General features: G+C 45.8%; 1 protein-coding gene across 3 annotated transcripts in view; it reads right to left on the bottom strand.

Moving 5' to 3' along the window:
- Window positions 1-186: 186 nt before the first annotated feature.
- arfgef1 (ADP-ribosylation factor guanine nucleotide-exchange factor 1 (brefeldin A-inhibited)) overlaps window positions 187-24,100 on the bottom strand; it is a 56,264-nt gene continuing 32,350 nt past the window's right edge. For 2 of the 3 annotated variants that reach the window (XM_018754150.2, XM_018754152.2), the window contains 33 exons: window positions 21,164-21,280; window positions 20,397-20,584; window positions 19,655-19,788; window positions 17,654-17,888; window positions 17,071-17,170; window positions 16,820-16,959; window positions 16,033-16,141; window positions 14,348-14,549; window positions 13,966-14,077; window positions 12,788-12,993; window positions 12,612-12,696; window positions 12,071-12,236; window positions 11,626-11,777; window positions 10,969-11,097; window positions 10,417-10,575; window positions 9,921-10,065; window positions 9,566-9,656; window positions 9,201-9,241; window positions 8,845-9,014; window positions 7,932-8,083; window positions 6,887-7,059; window positions 6,515-6,675; window positions 5,966-6,096; window positions 5,744-5,873; window positions 5,524-5,659; window positions 5,285-5,423; window positions 4,728-4,800; window positions 4,119-4,278; window positions 3,370-3,509; window positions 2,929-3,097; window positions 2,692-2,830; window positions 1,463-1,580; window positions 187-1,371 (listed from right to left, as the gene is read on the bottom strand). In XM_018754150.2, the coding sequence (XP_018609666.2) occupies window positions 1,207-1,371; window positions 1,463-1,580; window positions 2,692-2,830; window positions 2,929-3,097; window positions 3,370-3,509; window positions 4,119-4,278; window positions 4,728-4,800; window positions 5,285-5,423; window positions 5,524-5,659; window positions 5,744-5,873; window positions 5,966-6,096; window positions 6,515-6,675; window positions 6,887-7,059; window positions 7,932-8,083; window positions 8,845-9,014; window positions 9,201-9,241; window positions 9,566-9,656; window positions 9,921-10,065; window positions 10,417-10,575; window positions 10,969-11,097; window positions 11,626-11,777; window positions 12,071-12,236; window positions 12,612-12,696; window positions 12,788-12,993; window positions 13,966-14,077; window positions 14,348-14,549; window positions 16,033-16,141; window positions 16,820-16,959; window positions 17,071-17,170; window positions 17,654-17,888; window positions 19,655-19,788; window positions 20,397-20,584; window positions 21,164-21,280 (4,667 nt within the window). In that variant the 3' untranslated portion in view covers window positions 187-1,206. The remainder of the gene's footprint in view (window positions 1,372-1,462; window positions 1,581-2,691; window positions 2,831-2,928; window positions 3,098-3,369; window positions 3,510-4,118; window positions 4,279-4,727; window positions 4,801-5,284; window positions 5,424-5,523; window positions 5,660-5,743; window positions 5,874-5,965; window positions 6,097-6,514; window positions 6,676-6,886; window positions 7,060-7,931; window positions 8,084-8,844; window positions 9,015-9,200; window positions 9,242-9,565; window positions 9,657-9,920; window positions 10,066-10,416; window positions 10,576-10,968; window positions 11,098-11,625; window positions 11,778-12,070; window positions 12,237-12,611; window positions 12,697-12,787; window positions 12,994-13,965; window positions 14,078-14,347; window positions 14,550-16,032; window positions 16,142-16,819; window positions 16,960-17,070; window positions 17,171-17,653; window positions 17,889-19,654; window positions 19,789-20,396; window positions 20,585-21,163; window positions 21,281-24,100) is intronic. The other variant, XM_018754151.2, reaches the window with a different exon arrangement.

Genomic DNA, 24,100 nt, shown 5'->3' with positions numbered 1-24,100 from the left:
TCAGTGCTTTGCTCTCATCTGAAATGAGACCAGCAATTCTTGGGATTCCTGCAGATCCAACACGTCAAAAGTGCACCAACATGCTGATCAGGTCTCTAGCCAGAAACTGGTAAACTTTTTTCTAACATAAGCACAGCAAGACCAGCACAACACACAGACTAGTGACAAATCCGATGCCACTCAGAATAGTTTTGAGGTGTTTATTTATTCTTCTTTAGTTCCAGTTTCAAGAGGATCCCAGTCACTGACATTTGTTTTCCCCCATTTAAATAAAAGCCTCTGTACATATAAAATGGAATAATTTTACTAAGTCTTTTCATCAGTTAGCATTTTATAAACTGATCACAGCCCTCAGCGGACAACCCAGCTGAGCAAGGGTTAAGTTATGCATTCTCACAAACATTAAAGTCCCCAGTGCATTCTGTAAATAAAACAAGTGCAGCAAATTCAGTGAAACAAAATAAAATTATTGCAGAAACAATGTCTAGTGTTAGGAGATATATGTATATTACAAAGCCGCGTTTCCGTACAACTATTTTCATCCAAAGGGCTGCTGATGCTTACATTAGCCCTTGGCTGTGCAAAAGAAATCAAGTCACAAAACATTACTTCTTTAACTAATTACTGATCGCATTTGTTTCTTTGTTGAATCCATTTCATTCTTCAGACAGCAGTAACAATGTCAAGAGGTGGCAAGGAACACAGGTTCTTTCCAAACACTAGGCTTCCGAACATTCAGAAAGTTAGAAAGTAATTTAATATTTGTAATGAATATAATCATCAATACAATCCTGTGAAGTATTTATTCTACTGTACATGGCGAGGCCCTTCTTCCAGTAGTTCAAAAGAGAACAACAGGCCCTTCTGGCCATGCTGTGGGTGGTCTGCATCCTGGCAGCAGGTCCGTGCTCAGCAGGAGACCCCAGAAAGCTTCCAGTACCGTTAATGGGGCCTGCTGCTGTAGAGCTACCAGAGCGGGGGAGGGGGGCTCAGTGGGTTTGGGGGCAGGGTGTTGGGAAGGGATCGGGGGTTCATTTAATTCCCCGGCACAGCGACAGCAGGAGTTTCCCCCATTCACACACCATTGTAAAGGATGGACTCAAAAAGAGGGGACCCTCCATAGCAGCTTCATCCCTGCGGCTATGGCCCGGCCCGTGTGACCCTCTGCAGGTCCAGAGCCTCCCGCTCCGGGCCCTCATGGGAACGTTAGAGGCCCGCTGAGCCTCGCTCCTGGCTGACCGGCTGCGAGATCCTGAAGACAATGCCGATGCGCAGGTAGAACTTGCGCAGTACAGCCCGCAGCTCCGGGATCAGGTCAAACTGCATGATCTCACACAGAAGCGGGTAGTACCTGGATGCGTGGGCTTTGAACTGCGGGAAGAGGGTGGAGGCAAGACGACAGAGTTTGACATACTGAAATGTCGGCAAAATGGTACGGGACGCACATTGCCGGTGGCCTCACCCTGTCGTCACTGATCTTTAACACCTTAGTGAGGAAGAGCAGCAGAAGGTTGGTCCAGGCCTCCCGGTGGCTCTCCGATGTCAAGGTCAAGAAGTAGCCGATGGCTTCGCTGCACACGCTGCACCACAAAGGAAGAGAAGTGTGAGAGGTGTGTTCCTATGACCTTGCTACAGAAAAAGCAGAAAATGGCACCACCGGTTGCCCAGTGAAGACCGGGACTCGCCTGCACTAACCCTCTTACCTTCCCTCAGAGGACCTCCTACCAAACACACCACACACACACACTTGCACAACTCCTTGTGTCCCTATGGCCACACCGACTGATCGCTGTTGTCAGTGTCTGTTGCAGCTGAGTCACTGCAACGGTATGGGGGCGGGGTGGTTAATGCTTAAGGAGAGACGGAAGTGCACATCTGCTCCGGCCAGCCTACCCGCCCCCCCCCATCGCCACGCAGGATAACATCAGCAGAAACAAGACACAATGAGATCCGAGACTGACGTTTCTTCTCCTCGTTCCTCTCGGTTCACAAAGGCTGAACCGCTCGCCTTACGGAAAATGGATCTGCACACAGCTCCTCCACACCGCTGCAGGTGCTCTGCTTGCTGGTTATGAGCAGTCAGTCTGGTTAAGTGCTCGATTTCCCCGGCCCGGCAGTTCTCTAAAAGGCGTACTGTCTGACACAGCTTTTCAACTTTTTCGGATAATCGGAGCTGCTAGAGATGACAGACTGCTGGCTGAACACAACCACATGTACTCCAGAATCACAACTTTATATGCCAGTTTTTCTGAGCATCTGCTGAGTGTTGTGGCCTGCAAAAAATACTGGTTGGTAAACTAAAAAAATCTAGGCAACATGAATAAAATGTTTGTAAGTGTCTCAATTATACAATGTCATAAAACCCCCATTAAAGCAATTAAAATAAAAACAGCTACAGAAACATTTCAGTATCTGAAAGGATTGGCAGCATCACACTTTTGTTTATTAGAAGAATTACACCATTCCTGCTTCTCCTTAGAGACTGATGCTGGTAGGTTACCAGGATGCGGGGGCAGGTTACAGTAGTCTCCAGGGGATCAGCAAGAGTAAGGTACGCTGAGCCATCTTACAGCAGGCAAGTGGACAAGAAGGTATCGTAGTGAACAGAGTTGGGTACCAGGGGGTGGGGGGTAGGGCAGCTTGGGCCTGGTTATTGTTGGCGACCTCGGGGGGGGAGAGAGTCCATCTTACTTGAGCAGCCGCTTCTGCACCTCCTCCCAGTCGGCCTTTCGGCTCTCGTCCATATACATGCGGAAGAGTATGCGTAAACTACAGGCCAGGCTGCTCGTCTCCTGCTTCAGTAAGTTGGGCTTCGACTTCCCCTTGAAACCTGGAAAGCACAAACACACGCGCGCACACGTTACTTCCTGTTGAAAGGAGTGACACTTCCTGTGGACACGGGGCTGCGAACGGGTGTGAGGAACCCACCGGCCTTCCAGAGAGAGGTCCTCTGCTCATTGTTGGAGTTGAACGCCTTAGCAAAGCGGTGCGACTCCAGCAAGCAGTCCAGCAGCTTGAAAAGCTGCCCTGAGGTCAGGTAGCGGTACACACCCTGGTCCTGGGTCTCCACATGGACATCAGTGTCCAGCGAGTCCCTCTGCGGAGCCCGAGATACAAAGGCAGGCCACTTAGCCTCTTGGTGACAAAGCTGAGAAGAACCCACCTGTGTGCAGTGTTGGCATTACGGGAACACTGCCTTACACTCTACCCAGAGTTACAAGAGCGGTGAGAGAACAATCACTGCAGAAAGAAATAAGTGAACTGAAAACTAGTAAGCAATATGTTTTCACCCAGGCATGTTTGGGGAAATGCTCATTTCTGGACTGGACAAAATGGGTATTTTAGGATGACGGGAGGTTGGCGGCATACCTGAGCAGCAGCGAAGTTCTCCGCATCCTCCTTCTTGCTGGTGGCGGGGAAGAAGATGATATTGTCGATGGTCTGGATGAGCTCCAGCTGCACCACGCATTTGATGAGGAGAGATGAAAAGATCTTCTGCTCCTGGAGCTCTGTGATGGACACAGACAGAGAAACAGGAGAGGCAATAAGTAAAGGGACAGTGGGGGGGGGGAAACTGTGCTACAAAAATCAATCAATGGATTAACAATTTATTCACAGGGAAACTATAGTAAATCTTGACAGAATTCTTCCTGCCTGCACTGTATACATAAGGAAGAGGGAGAGACCGGACTGGGGCAAAAGTTCAGAATAAGCAGAGGGAGATGACCAGTAAAAGAGAAATAATTGTCCTCATCTCTTGCATTTTGTTTCCTCTGTTTTGATTCCAGTTTTTTTAACCATCATTACTTTTCCACACCCCTGCTCAGACCCCTCTACTCTATTACTTCACCAGGTATCAAGGTAACACACAGGCAGACAGACCCGACAGCCAGTAAGAGGGTTCTGGTTTTTTCCATCCTTCCACCACTAATATAAACCTGGACATCAATCATCTTCAAATCCCCTTCGCCACCAGTGGACTTGTTTTCAGTTTCAGTTACTGTGATACATATTTTATATTTGGAGTGGGTTTGGGCATCGTATAAGTTAAACGCATCATTACTGGGAAACCCCCTTGTCTGTCTGGGGCCTACTGGCAATGACAAAATGCCACGCACTCATCGGGGTCCTAGCCCTGGGCCCGTCCTCGTAGGCGCCTGAGCCAATGCTGAATTGGCTCTGTCGCCGGTTCTCCAGGGACATCTTCTCCACACTGCCAATAGACTGCTGATCTTCAGCACGTGTCTGGATGTCCAAGGACTTCTGGGAAATGGAGTCCTGAGGGCATGGAAAGGGGGAACTGTGTCTTTATTTTTGCTTTCTACATTCAGTATTATATATACACCAAAATCAAAATGCTTAAGTATTTTAAGTTTGTACAACAAATGATAAATCATAATTTCCAAATTCCTCAAAAAACTTTTAGCTGAAACAATAAAGCATGGAATCACTAATATCCTGGGAGCCTGAAGCTCCCCATCGTACTCAAGTTTCTAAAACAGATGCTGTGGAGTTGTGCGACTGTGGCAAAGAGCTCAGCCATAAATGTACCGGGCTCAGACCACCTGCATCTCAAACACACGTAACCCACTGAAGGTGGATTATGGAAAAACACAGACACACAAAGAGACCTGGTACCCTGAGGGCTGTATCAAATCCAGAGGTGAAAGGTAAGTGGGGGGGGGGGGGGGGGGGGTGCGGTCTCAGCAGAATTTCATTGACATTACCAGCTGTTTGTCAGATGCATCCAGATGTGCAGCTGCCTCTCCTTCAGCACCCGCAGGTCTCCAGGTGAGCAACCTGAAAGCAAACGCAAAGGGCTACACCATACACTCATGACAGCAAGTCATGCAGCGACATCTGACTACCTGCGTTTTGCGAGGCGACAGAAAAACTGGTCCTGTTTGCGTGAGTTACACGATAAGTATAAAAAATTCAACATTTATACTTAAGAACAGTTTGCATAAACATCACTTAAAGAGCACTAGAAGAAAGAAAACGATGGTATGGGAACAGAAAAGTCGGCAGACACTTGTTTTGCACCAGCTGATGCAGCGAAGCACCAAAACACCAGGGGACACCTTGTACAATCGCTGAGGGAAAGGAGAGCAAAAAGCACCAGCTCAGGGTGCAAATATTGACCGAAATCTGTTGGTACAACGATCATTTCTCAGAAAATCTGGTCACGTGAACGACTGCATTCCTCTAACAGCCCATTTGTTTTAAAGAGACAAAAGAGGGAAAAGAAGAGAACAGAAGCTTTAGACACCACTTCAGGACTTACGTGTGCGGGATGGTGGTTTTAAAGATGTCCAACATACAGTTGCACGTTTTGTCCCAGGTCTCCGGTGTGAACTTCTCTCCGTTTAGAATGACCACGTTCTCCAGGCAGTTGGTGCCAGACCGTGCCAGCTGCTCATTATCTGGGGAGGGGGGGACAAGAGGGCGGAGCCTCGGTGGGGTTCTGAAGTTGAGGACAGGACCGGCAGGTTGTTGCCGAGATGGGCACAGTCACCCACTCACCTTGCTGCACACACCAGTAGAGCTGCGAGAGAATGTCGTCTAGGAGAACATCGCTGAGCGACTCAAAGTACTGCGTAAAGACGTCGCAGATTGCGTAGAGCGCGTGGTTGCAAGTTGTGGTCATCCATTCGGCTTTCTGCGGCAACGAGAACGAACGGTAACATCGTGCTCCTCAGCGGGCGCGGCTCCAGGGTAACATTTTCTATTCCCGAATTCCCACCTCAGTTTGTTGCTCAGGGAGCTTCATGTTATCGAATATTCTGAAGACGATCCGAAACAGGTCTTGCCACCAGTGCTTCTCGTAAGTGTGACCGTAGGTCTTCATGACTTCAAACATCACTGTCAGGCCCCTACAGGGTAGAAAGAAGAAACCACAACCCGTTCCCATTGCCTCTTGGACGCCCTTGAGATGAACATCAACTCCAGAGACCCCCAAACTCACCTGGTCCTCACATCTAGCTTGCAGCGGTTGATGATGCAGGAGAGCTCAAACAGGATTGGGAACCAGCCACGCACCCAAACGCGGTCCTCGGGGGCCACGTTCATGTCGTCGCTGGTGTAGTCTTTGAAGGCCTTCGGAGGGAACGAGACAAACTGCCACTTGCAATGAAGTCATAAGGACTGCAGTAGCGACAAGGACCTCCCGAGGTGAAACCGCACCTTAACAACTTGCTTCAAACATTACAAAATGTCGTTATCACAGCTATTAAAAATGAATGTGACACTTCATGTTTTTAAATGTTGATATAAAATGAACAAATGGCTAGTGAAGGTTTTCTGTGAACATCCAGCTGTGTGGTGTGCAAGGATTTAAGTCGCATATATCTCACCTTTTGGACAAAAGCATTTTCAGACTGACTAAATATAAACATACATGCAGTATGTACCGTGTTACTTTAGCACTGCTGGGTTAAATGGCACCATCAAGCTAATGGGGTGGCAACAAGATATAAAAGACAGACACGGGCGCCGATCGGGATGTGGTGCTCACCTGGGGCCGATCGGACACGTATTTGGCGCAGTGACGGATCAGGCGGATGGCCTCCATGCTGGTGTCGGGGAAGGAGGCATTGCAGGCAAATTCCGACAAACATTTCACAGCATCCTGGAAGGAGTCAATGGTGGCCGGAAAGTGCTTCTCAAATACAATCACTGGTGTGGAGAAACATTACAAAAACAATATTAACTTATGTCATAAAGTGCATGCGCTAAAGTCGTGATGACCCACAGAGCACCCTCTCCTTAATGTTGCATAACACAGCCACAGATGTCAGTTGTCATCAGTGCATTCGTAAGAAAAACATTATATTCCTGGAAGGGGTCCGTTCCTAGAGAACCCTAAAACCCAAGCAGGAGGACTCACTGACGATATGGCCTGTGGTCTGGAAAGCCAGCTCCACAATGCTCTCATCCTGGTCAGAGGCAGCAAGGTGGAACACTGAGAAGATGTTCTTCCACCCTGACCGGATGTTTCCAGCCTGGGAGTTCACCATCTGGGCGATGCACCTAACCACCATGTCCCGAATCGTGGGAGACCTGGCCAAGGACAAGGGTAGCCTGTCAGTGGTCATCCCCGCCTTCCAGCATACCGCTCGTCCTACACCAACCTCCTCTTCACGTTCCTCTGCACCGCAGGGGAGCTGGAGGCAGCACGGACACGAGTAATGAGCAGACGCGAGCCGAGCCGAGCCAACCCCCCCCCCCCCCCCCCCCGCCCCGCCCCGCCCCACTCTCCTTACTGCTAATGAAAAAGTTGCGACAAAACCCCATCCCTTCCTCTCTTCCCACCGAAGCTCTGCACGCACAACGCAGTTAATGTGCCGGCTCAACCGCAGCACCCTAGCCCAGGTTAAGGGTTCGCAGGTACAGACCCTGAGGGGGACACCACCTCATTCAGAATTCACTCCTCTCCCACCCACCTCTCACTGTGTTTATTTCCCACTGACGTTTCGTATTAAAACACTTCATTTCCATAGCGTAGTGGTTAGAGCTGCTGCCTTTGGGTCTGAAGGATGCCGGTTCAAATCTTTCCTAATGCTGTAGTGCCCTTGAGCAAGGTACTTACCACTTTCTTACCCTTAACTGCTCCAGTAAAATTTACCTGGCTGTATAAATGAACAAATAGTTGTAGGTAGCTTAACATTTTGGAGAAAAGCATCAGCTAAACTAATAAATGTAAAAAAAAAAAAAAGTTACGTTTCTCATGTACACATTCCTTCTATATATGAATATGAAACATTTGCAGGTTTCCTTGATTTGTTGGACACTTTGAGGTCTGGGTTAAATGGCTAATATCACTTCTTTAAAATCAAAAATTACAATGAAAATTTCTTGTACTGGAACAGAAAGAAGCCCTAAATGCCGAAAATGCAAAAAAATTCAAAAACAAGTATGAAGAAACCGCTTACCGGTTCTTCTTCATGATATGTTCAAAAGGCCTCAAGAAGTCTTTTTGGAATCTGAAATTGGCCAACTCTCCCTTCTCTAAGAACTTCATGGAGAGCTGCCTGAGGGAGTCCACAGCGAAAATGGCCACATCCTCGTTGGTATTGCAGCCAACCTGTGGAAGAGAACCAAACTCTGTTTTTGCTCTTTTCCTTACAATAAACACCAAATACTGCCAACTTTTTTAGGAAACGTTCGTCTTAAAAGAACACACAGCTCCTCAACTTGCAAACACAACTGTGACCAGAAGTTTGTTCGCAACTCCAAAATAAGAATAAACACAAACTTAGACATTCATTCATTAGGTTCTATAAAAAATGATATTCACCAAGACATGTATTGATTGCATTATCTTTAATCATTACCTTTATTATATTAAAACTAGTCTAAACTTACTAAACTGTATATGGCCTCCGTAAAAACTATTCAGCGCAATTGTTCACATAATTTGTTGAAGTGAAATGTTCATCATGTAGTTATCGATCCCTAACATTCAGGAACACAGAGATTAGCAGTAAATAATGTAGAAGCAAATCGCCCCTGTCCATCTTGCCATCTGTGTGCTCAGTGAATAAACAGCTCACATTCGGCCTGCAACTAACAGAAAGTGGGCAAAGTGCAATTAAATATAAACAAAACGGAAAATGTTCAACACGTCTGAAAATCTAACTCGGCCAAGGAGCCACGCGCACTTTCAGCTGCGTTCTTCACCGGAACTGCAGTACACATTCTTTCGTTTCTGCTGGAGCAATTCAGGCTAAATGCATGACTCGAGGCTACAACAGTCACGTCCTCCTGGGTTAGATGAACGGCTAAACTTCGGGTCTTGAGTGCACATCCTCAAATCGCTACTCAACCTGGAGCTAGCGAGCTGACCTTGTTGAAGTGGTCTCCTATCACCTCCCATATCCTGGACCACTGCAGCCGGATGCGGCCCATGTTGTAGTAGGAGATCTCCACGATTTTCTGCAGGCTGAACATGCGAGGATGCGTGGGGGATGCCAGCTCGTCCATGGATACGGCGCAGAGCCATCGGACAAAGTCCACTGCGACACAGCATTCAGAGATCCAAGTAAACGTACTGACGTTCTGCGGCAAAAAGCTTTACAAAGGAACCTGTGCTTCCATCTACATGTTAAAGGAAATGTTTAAAAATGACAAATGCATGAGATTTCTTCAAATTAACTAAAAGCTGATAGTGCTCGAGTGGAAAACATCCCTCCGATACTAACCGACTGCATTGCCATCCAACCTGGTAGAGCCCGTGAATATCCTAAAAACAAACAACAAAACCATAAATATATTATTAAAATACCGCGCTAAAATTGCACGTCTCTGGGAACAGGCTGAGTTTCTCCCAACTGCAATAAACCTCAATAAAAGCTGCTTGACGGCTCATTACGATTATCAAAAATTAAGTGGTTTATTCATTGTACTTGAATGCCTTTTTAAAAAAACCAAAACCCAAACCCCCAGCTGCCAGTTTACTTCTTTCTTTCTTTCTTTCTTTTTACAACTGTGCAGATTCTTCACAATTTTCCCAAAGGGCTTAATTTAGTGGAAAAGGGTACTCGCGGAAAGCGATGCAGTAGCGTACCGGTCCACAGCCACCACCACACTTTGCGAGCTGGTCTCTCCGATGGACTCCTGTATACTTGCTATCTGCTTGCGGTCCACAGTAGTACCTACTGCCACACAAACAGAATCAACAATTACAATTGCGGATTTAACAGACACAAGGGTGCCAAACATCTGTAAAAACTTCCATATAGACACTAATTGCATAAACTGAACTCAAGTATTCTTTCAAAAGTTATAACAACAGGACTTGCCGGTCAGAGCCTCACGTGCAACATTTTTGGAAAATAAAAAGCCGTCATCTGATGCCCATTCTGTACCAAGTGATGTGCGGTTTCGTGGAATAAAAGGGGCAGCGCTCCCAAATGACCCACCTAGTCCCAGGTACTCGTCCGAGGTCTGCTCCTTGGTGCCTGTGATGAGGCCCTCCTTGCCCCTCACTGTCCCTGAGATGTAACGCGCCTTCACTCCTGTTCCGATCAGCTGGGCCAACTCCAGCTGACTGATACACTTGAGGATCTGTGCACACAGGAGCAAAAGGGACATAAGCTTCTACTGTTAGCAGAGCCTTGAGTACCAGAGGTTCAGCTGCTTGCTTCTGCCATCTCCAAAGAGCCCCACAGCATCTCCCATTATCCTTTCAGTACCTACCTTCATTGCTGTTAACACAACTATCTGGAAAACTTGCAACCATTATCAAGACCACTGCTCTAATTGTTGCTACTAAAATAATTAGCAGCTGAAAGAGAAAACATAAGCAGACGTTCCAGAAGACACAATCAAACAGCGAAGTGGAAACATACGGTAAAAGCCTCCCACTAGCAGGGCTTAGTGTGGAGAAATGCTGAGATGCGTGTAGCCATATCTGACCTCGTGCCAGGAGTTGCCCAGGTAGTTGCCGTCAGTTTGGGCCACCATGATGAGGGTCTTGATGGTGTCAATGTTCTTCTGTTTCATCTCGGTGATGCCAGAGCTGGCAGTCAACAGCGTGAATCGAGCCAGTGCCTGTACGTAGGCGTCACGCTCCAGCTGGAGGGAGTGCAAGAAAAGAGCGTTACCAAACCCCCAGACCACACAACCATGCACTTTTAGTCATGGCACTATATTTTGCCTTCCACGTGGCTTCATTTATACATTTTTTCCCATCGGGGTCTTCATTCAATATAAGCACCAAAAATAAATGTGGATTAAAACACTAAAACACTGGCCTCATGACTATAACTGCATAATTAAGCTAAATTAATAATTCTTGAACACTGTAGGAAAAGAATGAATTTAACACGCAAAGACTCAAATTCCACAGGACTACACATTACACCACAAGTGAACTGTTTAAAGAATTGCCCCGTGACGTTGGTTAACGTGCAATTTCTCAGCTGAGTGTTACAGTACACAGCAGGGAAGGACAAACTGTGCTCCGACCTGGATGGAGAAGATGCAGGCTATCCTAATGGCGCAGCGGATGCCCTCGAGGCAGAGGGAGGCGACCTCAGTGTCGTCACAGTCCTGAAGACCCACGCTGAAAGCTGCCAAGAAGGGCGTCCACGCCAACTGCAGGGAGACGAGGAGAACATGATAGAAACGGACAGCTGGTAGTGTGGTGGTCACTACATGACCTGCCATGTAGCCCCAGGACCTGCGTTCTCTGCGGGGGAACACTAGAGCATTCAGAGGAAGCCCATGCAAACACAGGGAGAAGGTGCAGTCTCCACGCAGACCGAGTAGGGATCAAACCCGTGTCTAATCACACAGCCCCAGCGCCGTGAGACACCAGCACTACCCCCACAGCACCACCGTGCCACACATGTGTAAACAGTAAATAGTACAATATACAGTCATGTTGGAGAAAAGCATCAGCTACAAATATTACGGTGGAGCAAAAATGTTTCACGTAAACCATCAAAAGAGGTTGGGGAAAGCTTCTCCTCAACTGAAATTCCTCAAATTTTCTACTTGGCTTGATACCTGGCAAGAACCAAGGAAACGGCTCCATGGAACCATCATGCATGATAAGCGTGGCTTGAACAGCCACCTTACCCACAAATGTGCGGTGCACAGACTCCACGTAGGAAGGCTTACCTTAAACATGGGACGGACGTGCTCCAGGTGGGTGGCACTTGTGAAGGGTGCCTGCACATGGCTCACTGCCTCCATCAGGGCCTTGGCTGTCTTAGCCATCTGCTCCATCTCCACATTGTACAGGAGCCGCCTCTGCTTTTCACTGGCTACGCCTAAGGGCAGGACCAAGGGCAGCATTACAGTTGTGCTGTCACTGAACCCCCACCTTCCAGTATTACACAAGCCCAGCAACAGCCCTGCCTCCCAAAAGTTTACACCTTGGTAAAAACCCCACCTCGCAACAGTACACACCCCCAGTGCAAACCCTGGTTCCTAACGCCACATATTTCCAAAGCAAGCCCGACCTACCCGCGATACACGCTCTCCGAAGAGGTCCCCATTCCTGGAGTACACACGTTCAGCAGAAGCCATAGCATCTCGCGATAACAATGAAGCTGTTACCTACTTTGCTTATTGGATTTGATGGTTAATTCTTTTGTCTCCTTCATAGAAATCTTCTTCCCGGCAATTTCGTCGTAAATTGCAGAAAGGTATTCCTCGGGCAGATCTTTGCTGTCATTGATCCCCCTGTTCATTTTTATGTATTGCTCTTTTGTCATCTTGTTCTTCACCTGTAATAAAAATGACGGCAAGGATCAGAACAGCAGGGGGATTAAATGTCAGGTCTAATAACCACTTAAAACATGACAATTTTCTAATACTTTTTGATACCGTTCCATTTCAGTCGCCACTTAAATCCTATTACTGTCTATTGTCAGGGTGAGTTTGTGATTCTGCGTAGACACAGTCAAGGACATGACAGTCATTCTATGCACCTTAGTCTGCATAAAAATTTGTTTTAATGTGATAATATTTGCTCTAGAGATTTCACAGTCAAAAAGGTAATATTTATGGGTTAAGACTACCTCTATCTTAAAGTAGGATTAAACGTACTAAATTGGCTGGACTTAGGGCTCAGAAAACAAGGACGTTAACCACCTACCCACCTGTGGACTATGAAGATCAGTCGTCAGCATGATAATTGAGTAGGCAAGGACGTAGGCCGTGTCCGCGCTAGCAAACAAAGTTTGCCTGATGGGAGAGAGGTGGAGTTAATTGCTGCACAGATGCACCCGCAGCCAATGAGTAATTAAAGAAGCCAATGAAGTCGCTGCAAGCTCACCCTTGGTTACACTCCAGGTACCTAGCGGCAAACTTCTCCATGAGGCGGTCGATTTTCTGCGCTTCGCCGGGAAGACGGAAACCTTCGAGGAACATGCGGAGCGCCGAGACGAAATCTTTTCCCTGGAAGTCCATTTGGTCCACGTATGCGTACATCACCTCCTTGTTAAAGCGGTCGTTGTCCCCAAGGAACTCGCCCACCTGAGTCTGAGAGTGAAAGGCCAGCCTTATTTGAGGTTAACAACCAAAAACGAGATGAGCGGAGCTTAACTTAAAACTGCTGGAAGTATAGTTGGCTCATAGAAAGTGAGATCGTACAGTAGCCCCCCCCCCTTTATCCGCGGGTTCAGTCATCCGCAGTCAATCGCGGTGCGAAAATATTAAATGGAAAATTCCAGAAATAAACAATTCGTAAGTTTTAAGTTGTACGCTGTTCTGAGTAGCATGATGAAATCAAGCGTTTTTCCACCTGAGACGTGAACCATAGCTTGTCCAGCGTATCCACGCTGTATTTGCTACCTGCCCGTTAGTCACTTAGAAGCCGTCTGGGTGCTGCAGTGCTTGTGTTTTTTTTCTTTTTAATAAAAATAAAAAAAAAAACCACTTAAAAAAATCAATACTTATGAGGATCTGCACATTGGTCCTTAGTTCTCTTTCTTCTTTTTCTGTACAGAAAAAATATAGTGTGTATATATAGGGTTTGGTACTATACGCGATTTTAGGCATCCGATAGGGATCTTAGAACATATCCCTTGTGGATAAGGGGGGAGTACTCTATAAATTTTTTACTGAAACCGAAAAAAAAGAAAAACTACTATGTTGAACCTAATTGTGTGCGTCAGCCACTTCAACACAGTTCTAATCTGATGAGGCAATGCTCATTTAAAGTTTCTATGGAAAAATTACACTAACCGCTCAGAGGTAGAGCAGAGCTCCAGGGCCCAGACTGGGTGCAGTCAGTAATATACATATTTAGGCTTTGCAGGGAATTCTTTATTCACTGCAGGTGGAACCCGGGCACAATTAAGTACCAAACTGAATGTTCACTTATGTGGTAGAAGTATTTCATCTTCCTTCCAAGAGCCACAAGCTCTACTCCCTGCTTTGTGGCACAGATGAATGGGGAGGTACAGTTTTAATTAAATGCATGGTGCTTATAAAAGGTCTGCAGGTTCTCACAGAGTCTAGCCTTTCCTCCTGGTGCAGAAACTGGGCAATGTCCTCAGGGGTGGTACCCAGCATGCCTTGCTCCTGCAGGTACTGGATGCCTCTCTTTGGTTTCTTGTTGAATCTGATGGAGAAAGTGGAGAATACAAGACGGTCGGTCTGCTGTCAGTATGACAAGGTATCCCCCCCCCCCCCCACTTTGGATTAACCCATATTAAACTCACTTTGCTCACATACGGTATTTGCTGGCAATTAGAAACACTAAGACAAGTGTCACCCCAAAGCACTGCTCAAGAACTGTCATGGATTTTCAAATAGGAATCATCTGTTTTTCATGTCAACGTGAATCTCCTGGAATGCCCGGCATGCCGTGGGGCTGCAGAGCTGCACTCACAGGTCGATGCCCTGCTCAATGATCTCCTTCTGCTGCTTGAGGACCTCAAACTGCTCAGGGTTGTCCGTGCCGGATGTCTGCGTACTGTAGCTGCCGATCCCTGAGGAAGCCGTCGAGTCCAGGGAGTTGACGCTGCCATAACGGTTGATGGTCTCTGGGGCCTTGGGCTCATTGGACTCCTGGTCTGAAGGCTTCTCTTGGCCTAGACCCAAATTCAACACAAAAAAGGGCAGCGTCACAACTTATGTGGCTTAAGGCATGAAAAATTCAGATTAGTTACAACTTCATAAAGCCTGCTCCAGGCTACACTGGCATTAAATTTTTCTATTAAATACAGCAAGCAGGGCAGCATATCCCAGAAAACTCGGTCTGCTGCACAGTGCATGGCCGTAGGGTATAGCGGTGGGTGGGGGTAACCACACCTATGGAATAAGAAACAATGGGGTGGTTATGACAGATGCTGAATGTAAGATTTTCCCCTCTGTCTCATTAAGCAACAAACGCAATCAATTTCAAATGAATTTAGCTAAACTCTCTCAGCACAGGACCGTTCAAGATTTGTAGCACACCGAAACTGCGATCAGAACATACAAAGCGAAGCAATGCTGACATGTATTTACAGTGAGCTGAAAAAGCAATATGCAGACACTGCATACTACACACTAAAATTAAGGAACACCACAGTAAAAATGCAAAAGAGCAACTGTGTCATCTAACGCATAAAGTAAATTTAAAAAAAAAAAAAAAAACACATGGGCCCTGTCACCACACAAAAACTAATCCTCAACTACAGTTACTATGGCAACCAGCCTCTACCCATCACACATTAGCATTCTAGCATTACCTGCTTTAGCTTTAGAAGTTGGCAAACAGTGAACAATGATGGAGCAGCATGGTGAGTAGAACAAAGGCAATGTCAGACGTGGTAAGAACATGACGCTACCCAGAATCAGTCACACGTTCGCGGGTACGACGACAACCCAGACGACATCACCTGGTGCTGTTGTTAATGAACCATGTACTAGAAATCTAATAGATCTCAAAATCATTAAATATTTCTTTGTACTAAACTAATTTTGCATGAGTGACCTATGATTCATACGGCAGTGACAGAGCCCACCTGCTGATGGGCACAGTACATTCAGTCCTGAAAGGAGTGAATGAATGCAGATTATGCACAACAGAGGTATGGCTATAAGGCCCCCTCTTTCTGAGCAGTGAGCAAATAGTTTCACAGAGTGGTCTTGCAGAGAACTTCGTCCCTCCTCGCAGTCCACCCAGTTGGAGATACCCTTGGCCATGGTAAGAGCATTATTGATGCTCCGTCAGTGAATGGAGGATTGCGGACTAACCCCACTTTGATAGAGACTGTGTGTATGTGGGTTCAGGGGAATTGGGGAAATTGCTTTTCACACAGGTCCCCCAAACAGGTTAAGGATGCTCTGGGACAGTCTTATCAAAGAAGCAGGCCTTGTACGCACAGAATGCACAAACACGTACGTTTCCAGTGTTTGCTTGAATGACAGCATACATGTTTCACTGCCCTCGCAAAGCGGCACATTCTGTTCGTCAGGCTAAAGAAGCTGTGCCTCTAAGGCCGAGAAAACTGGCTCTGCCCATCATGCCTCTATCAACAGGAGCAGAGTGGACACCAGACTGAGGAGAGGCGGAGGGCGATCCCTTACCAAGGCTGGTCTGCGAATTGGGGTTCACGTACTGGTCCTTGCTCCACTCTACCATGCATTTGAGGATGGACACAAGGCACTCCAGCCCCTTCTTCCTCAGGCTCAGCTCCTGCAACATCGGTAGGAGCACAAAGAAGGCTGTCTCCACAAACTCATATTCCATGCCAATTGTTGACTTCATCCTAGAAATGTGTGCTTGTTCCTCATTTTGTTACTGAGCACCAACACTGACAATTAGCAGAAACCAGCTGAAAACAGAGTTGAATTAATCTGGTCCCAAATTACTACTGTGCTTTAGTGTTTTTTACTGCATTTATTGACCTGCAGTAAGTAAAGGCCATGTGAGCTCAGCTAGAAAAACAAATCTTACTATTTGTGGTAAGTGAGGAAAACACCATTAAAAACAAACGGGAAAATGTTTGTCTCCTGAAAAATGTGTTAAGTTGATCTATAACACAACAAGTCAGTGTAAAGTGTGACATGACGTATACAGATACGGAAATGCACAGAAATCAGAGACAACTAATTGCAACAGGTGAACGCAATGAAAAGAAATCAAAGTCGACTGCAGTGTATAATTCCTCGGTCAACGTGACTAAGGAAGTTCTTGTGTGTAAATGCTGCACAAAAACAATGGTCACGACTGACAATTTTGTCATTAATTCAAAAGCAGCACTGTGCAGAATATGCACCTTTATTAATGTGTTGTACAGCAAGGATACATTTAGAGAAGCATGGACCGCACGTAGGGGGAACGAGGAAGGGGTCACGGTCAGTGATTTGTTACCTGGACTGGAGTCGTGCCAAGCTCATGTCCAGCTCGGCCCTGTGCGATCTTGGAAAGGTCGTTCACGAGCCTCTCAAATATATTAGCAGCATTTAAGTCACAATCATAATTCACGTAAATGTCAACTACGCTCTGGGCATCTGCCGAAAAAGACAGCGAAGAAGAAAACAATGAAGACCTTAGAATTATAGAAAGACAGAGGTAGGAGAGCAATTGACTAGACTGAAGTCCTTGTGAAGACTCCTGCACACCTGCGCATATTCTGGTGAGCGTCTGAATGACCATCCACTTGTGGTCAAAGGAGCTAGTGGACGTCTCCAGAATGTACAAGAAAATCTCCTTGAAAAAGACCTGAGGAGTTTAAAAAAATAAATTAAACAATGCAAAAATACACAGCAACAGCGAGTCATTAGTTTCCCCACTGCTGTATGACAAGGAATATTTACAACATCTACAATCATTGGGGTCACATAAAACTTACCGAACAAATGACATTATAACACTGTAAATCTCTAGGCACCCAAATACAATCTCCACACTACAAGTTTTGGGGAAAAAACATTCCAAGACCAGCTGTGATTTTTGAAAATATATACTTGTCACGCTTAGAAAGCCAGGGCGGTAAAATCGAGGCCCTGGTGGAAGAAGCAAATGCTAGTTTTCTGACATGTTACCAAATTATTAAAATTGAGTTATAAAACACAACCATAACAAATTAGTGTCAGCGAGCAGCTCCACTGCGAGATCCCCACAAGCATAAGGAGTTGTGAAAAACACAACATCTCTCAAACGGAAGAAAACTGCAATGGCGGTGGCAGGAGACGCAAAAGGCACCTCAATCTGCATCTTCAGGTGGGTCTTGAAGTTGGACAGCAGGGTTAGGAAGATGGAAAGCGAGAGCTCGAAGACCTCGGGGACGGAGGAAACACCATTTTTGGACAGTGCCACACACAGATACTGCTTGATGGCATTGATGAACATCTCATTGGTCTTGAAGATGGGCCCTGCATTCTGTAGGATGGAGAGGAGCAGCTGGAGAGAGAGGACCTTCGACCGGAGCTCATGAGACCTGGAAAAGGTGGCAGAAGCAGACAGATCACGTGTTACAGAAGCCATTACAGTAGATGAGACTGAGGGAGTCAGCTCAGGAGACATCCAAGTTCCCCAGGGTTACATCATACTCACAGTGCAGCTAACTGACTAAACAGCGTCAGACAGAATGATGTGTCTTTTTTTTGATGCTGCCGATGAGGTAAAACAGACAGGCGGCAGTTAGGAATGAAATGCCAGCGAATGAGACTTCAATTAAAAGTAAACACTGAAATCTTCACTGATTTGCATTATAAATCGTGAGCCTATTTCCGACGTGCTTAACTTGCCAATGATAAAGGGAGAGGAAAAAGGGAAAAATAGGACCGAGCACATTGGTGCAATGCACACATGAACACTGTCAACCTCACAGGGTCCTGTTAATGTGCTTCTGCCGACACCCCACGCACAAAGGTCTTGTTCTCCGTGCCAGCTGACGGAGTCTAGCCTCTGTCATCGCAGAGCTCCGCTTCTTGGGTGGGGAGGTTCAAGGGAATAATGTGACAAGGCCTTGCTCCAGGGTGCGGAGCGGCAGAGGGCTTCCTCCAGGCTGCGCAATGTTTTTCCTGATGTTTTAAGGGTGCGAGGTCAGACTACAGGACAGACCCTTTGAGGAAGAGAACCGAAGTGATTGAGTCACCCAAGAAAAAGCCTGCTACTTCTTAATGAATACTTGTACCTTACGGCAAAGCGCACTACGCTCCCTGCTTAGCAGCCCTTTAGAGCTTCCTGCCTCACTAATTTCTGACTGTTGGTGGCCTGAGGGGGTGAGACTGCCCAGGCCCCTTCTTCCGCAGTCATGGCAAGTAGAAGCTGAACCAGGAACTGCAGCTCAGATCTCTAGCGTCCCCCTCATTAATCTGAATTAACAGCCCCAGTTGTGGAAACCAGCGGTCCAAAGGGGTAACCTTATAAATCTAAACAGCGGGATGCTGTAAACGCAATGAACGCAGAGCTCGAAAGAGACTCCCTCCCGCAGAGTCATCTGCCCATGGTGCTACAGAGCACACTGAGGTTTGCCAGAACCCACCAGGGAAGCTAAAGGCTGAAGTACAGACCGCTCTGCAGATTCGCGGGCTCCACAGCTGAACAGCCGGCTCCCCCAGAGCAGCCGCGACTTCCTCTACCCAAAAAACCAAACGGGGAAATTCTGTTGTGTAAACAGAGCCATTGCCTCTGTGGAATCAGACTAATCTGGGCAACAGGCCTGCCAAAAACAGGACAGACGCCTGCAATATCGCTTTTATTGCTACTGCAGAATTAGATTAGGTGGCTTTTTTCCCACCAGCAAGGCGAGGGTCTGCTTAGCACATGAGGCAGTCAGCAGACTGTTTGTTTACATTTCCACTCAGGCTCGGTGCAAACTGGGAAAAAACACCACGTCTTCAAACCCCGCTCACCAGCCAAAGTCTTAAAAACACCATTAATCAAACAAACAGAGCTGAAAAGGTAAAAGGAAAACTTTTTGCGGGGGGCACTTTTAAAAGTCCCTGTGCCCAACATGATGCAGCTTTCCTAAACCAATCTTTCTGCCTCCACAGTGTTTCTTTACCAAGGCTGTACACCTTTGTCCCCAGGGCTTTTATCAATACAAGCGACAAAATTACTTTACCAGCCATTCTGAATAGAAGTGTATGGTCTTCTAGGCTGGTGTGCGCAAGAGGGTGACTGTTTGAGCATCTGTCTGGCTGACGACACGATGGTAAATCGAATGTGACAGGGCAGCGGAGGCAAGCGACGACTTACTTGGGATCGGGTGGCCCATCGGAAAGAGGCTTCATGGAGAGTTTGCAGAGAGAGCGGAACACCAGGAATGCGTCTTTCTGTAGGATGTGGGAGAACTTAGCACCTGGGGAGGGGCCTGTGGCAACTCCGGATTCCTGAGGGGTGGGGAGACAGCAGCCGGTGAATCGTGGGCACTCTGCGAACACTTGCACATACATCTCCTGGTATTTATCCTTCAAGCACATGCATGAACCAAAACCAGCTCACAGGGGCTACATGGTTGAGCACAGTGGCTGTGTATTCCATAAAGAGTGAAATGGTGTGTTAGTAGAGGAAACATATCATAAACAGCACTGCAACTTTTGAAACACCTTAAACTGTAAACGGGTAGTGTAGTGGTTACAGCTGCTGCCTTGGACTCTAACGTTGCAGTTCAAATCACACCTCCAGCTGTAGTACCATTAAGCAAAGTACTTCCCATAAATTTCTCTAGTAAAGTTTCTCTAAATAGTAAGTAGCTTAACACTAAGTTGCTCTGAAGAAAAGCATCAGCTAAATAAATAAATGCAAATGTAAACTGATTTAAAGCACCTTGATTGCAGCAAGAGAAATTAAACTGATTGAATTATTATATAGCATCTATGTATTTTTTATTAGTAAAAATAATAAACATTTTCCCATAAGCTTTCTTTCCTGCTGGGAGAGGAGGAAACATCTGCTTTGGGTACAAGCAGAAGGCAAAGAGGAGGACTGTGTGTAGGACCTGAGTGTCACTGGAAGAGACGGACAGCCTGTCGTCAGGCAGGGACGGAGTAAAGCTGGCGGAGATGGGGGTTCCAGGGATGCCGTTGGCATGGACGTTCTCGTTGTCGCTGCCCACCCCTGCCTCGTCCTCCAGGGAGGTGGGCGTGCCCTCTGCACTCTCCGTTCCACCCGCAGTCTCCTGGGAGTCTGCATACCAAGAAGATCCAGGTTGTTGCATTAAAATGACACACATGTACACACACGGAGGTGTCACCAAGCATTTTCAGGATTGCAGTCCACCTTCAATAACCCAAAAATTATCACTTAACACATCCACCCTCAACCCCACATTCATCAGCTTAACAGCGCCACTCATACATGCACACAACACTCGGGTTAATAATTAGTGTAAAGTGAAGCAGGCAGCTTGTTTGAAGATTTAGGAAGCTATTTTTAGACATAATTATCCTCACCCTCAACATTTTAATAATCACTTTGCCATACCTCATCAATCGACAGATAGTTTTGGCTGCACCTTTAGCAAAGCACTGCCAATGACACAGGTTGGCCTCTACCAGTTGTTGCTATGGTTACACCAGCTACAACATTCTTATACAGTGACTATGCTAATTTACTGAAGAGGGAGATCACCACAACCACCGCTACAGGGTGATGGCAATTTGGACCATCGTGCATTCCCTGCCTCGTCATGAGTGCACTGTACATTATCCCGTTACTTAAAGTCACCAAATAAGATTTATGATTATAATAATCATGACAAATTACCGCCAGCAACGGTATTGACAACTTCCTGCAAGATGCTCTGCACAATCTCCTGGGCCTTCTCCTCGTAGTTCGGCGTGTCATCTTCATCCATGCCGTCTGCGTCTTGCTTCGACATACCTGACCGGGACAGATTGCATGAGGGAAAAGTTCCGGTCAAACTACGGATGCGGTTTGTCTTATTTCAGCGTGCAAGCTCTAGACCTACCTACTTTGCCAACAGTTTAACAGATAACGGCAAACATTTGTTTTCATTGTCACACGCAAGCAGCTTCGTAAATATTTCCCAAGGTCATCTACAAACAATACCGGGAGGACATTCCGAAGAATGCAACCTCTATATCGGAATAATGCAAAAACTAAAGAGGAGTGCAACTGCAGCTAGAGATAAGTCGCCTGTCGCTTCTATATGCTGTAGCACCTAACGCACACAACATGCCCTGGAAACGTAACTATTCGTAAACTCAAAGTGCCTCCATTTACTGGATATTCTCATACTGAATGATGACATTCTGTAAAAACTTTAGATAAAGCCATTATTATAAAACACCCTAAGGCTTTTAGTTCATTATTTTAGCTTGAAAGAACATTAAAATTAACACAGTGAATGAGCGAAAATAAAATCGTCACATCACCTCAACATCCTACTCAGTCCTGACTGCTGTCTGATTCATCCCATAGACATGTGCAGTGATCAACAGCATCTTCCCACTCTCAGCTTCCTTATTATCGACACTATCCCAAACTTAACACAGACGTCCTTTCATTTGATAATGCTTTAGGTTGAGAAAAAGGTTTTAGAAATAGCTACAATAAACAAAAAGTACTTTAAGACTTTTGAAAGATGTGCTTAACATTTTTTTTCCAGCTTAGAGCTATGTTAAAGTCAAAACTATTTTAAATGAGTGAAAACAAAAACATGTCATCTTCACAAATTGCTATTCAGTCCTACTCGATGACCAATTTACCAAATAAATGTGGACCGTTCACCTTGTTAATGATGACCAACACAATACACAAGCTGTAAACACTGTGGAAGTGAGATGAACTGGTCTTACATCCAGCCATCTACCAGCTGCCTACATAAAGGTAGGTCATATTTGGTCCACAGACAAACACATTTTATAAAATGGAAACTTGAAGATGTAACTAAAAATACATCAACTGTAAAATGTTAATATGTTCGAAAATCTGCAACTCAAATATTGGCAACAGGAGAAGTCAAGGGTATTTTTAATTGCACTTTCAACTGTTTTCTCAAAGGTCTGCAGCAAAGAGAATGTGACCAGTCTAGGAGATGTGGGAGTCAAAATAATTTATAATTTTGTCATTTTACACTTTTAATTATAAGGCTTATTACTTTAATGTAGATTGAAATATTGAACTGAAATTTCTTAAAGAATCTTTTAATATGGCTATACCTAAGACTTTTACAAAACCTAACCCAAAATAAAGACATCCTTTGTTTGAATTATGAACTTATTGATTTTGAGTTTGAATGTACAAATTGTTCGTAAGCAGAGGAGGCAAAATATGTACACTGACTACTGATGCTACATCCGGCTTCCTGAGTTTCTCTGTCTACATCTCTCCAGGCTGTTCTCTACATTCCAACTCTTTATATAAAAACACACCTTTTAGTTGAGTGTAATTAACCTTTTATTACTCTTATACAGTAAGAAAGCTAAGAACAATGTGCAAAACAGTACTGAACACAAAAGTTTGTAATACCTCTTGTCATACGCCACTTCCCACCTTTTCTCTTCACTTGTTTCATTTCCAACATTTAAAACTTTTAAGTTATATACTGTTGTTATATAAACCTCATTTACAGAATTTAATTGCTCATCAGACCCGCACTTTAAGACACCACATCTTGTGACTTGTACATTCCTCTTAACCGATGCATCATCTGCTGCCCATTTAATTACTCCACCATTTACGTTCATCCTACCAAAAATCAAGACAGTCCCAGTAAGAAAAGACAAGTGGCTCTGTGTGGATTCTGAAGCTCTGAGTGGGATCTAGACACCAGCTGCCGCCCCTGTCGATGCCGTGCGTGACAGATCTGGTGCAGATCCGGATGCAGCTCCACGGGGAAAAGGCAAACTCACCCAAAAGCATTTTTTATATAAATGGGAACGTATCCAAACAGGAGCTGCTGAGATATTCTGAATATATAAATGCGCTGTTTCTCTGTTGGAAAGATGCGCTTTGAGTTTGCACTGCTTTGCATTTCCCTTTCAACTGAACACCGAAGAGCCAAGGTGAACAGCTTACGTACGGTGCAAACCGCCGCATGTGTTAAGCAAGCAAAAATTCCCTTAACGACAAAAGCTGAAAGCTCCTTAAACCCTCACAATATAAACATCGGCACTCTCAGCTTCAAAATGACACCTTTACACCAATCTCGCATGTCACACTCTGCTGCCCCACCCTAGTGGGAACACGTCTGCTTCAATTATTTCATAATGATTAACGGCGCGTGTATGTGTGGCCTTCCGCTCTGTCCAAGAACGATGCTCGAGACCGCGAGCGAGTGTCCCAGTTTTGCACCGTCTTTGTTTTCCTCTTTCCTACCCTCTCCATACCCAGCCACAGTGTCATCAGCTTTAGGTAGCACATCATTTTTCAGCTCGGGCTCCCAAAGACTGCATTTATGCGAAGTATCAATACTTGCCAGTTTGTCACAGCTCACATACAGGAATTTATATGATGCGGGATGGAGAGCAGATGCTTCTACAAGCGGTACAGGAGTTTTGCCAACCTAACCCTCTGATGCCAAAATAACGCCAATATCCACCAGAAGCACACCACTGGCTGTGGACAATTTTAACAGAACCCAAAGCATCATTTTAATCAACTAGAAGTAACAGTGACAGGAGATGGTGTCAGGCTTTGCAGTTGTGGGAAAGCGGGTGAAGTGTGTCAGCTGCGGGG

The sequence above is a fragment of the Scleropages formosus genome, chromosome 9 (assembly GCF_900964775.1).
Source record: "Scleropages formosus chromosome 9, fSclFor1.1, whole genome shotgun sequence".
Lineage (NCBI taxonomy): Eukaryota > Metazoa > Chordata > Actinopteri > Osteoglossiformes > Osteoglossidae > Scleropages > Scleropages formosus.
The sequence above is the reverse complement of the archived record's forward strand: the minus strand, read 5'-3'. Positions and strand labels throughout refer to the sequence as shown.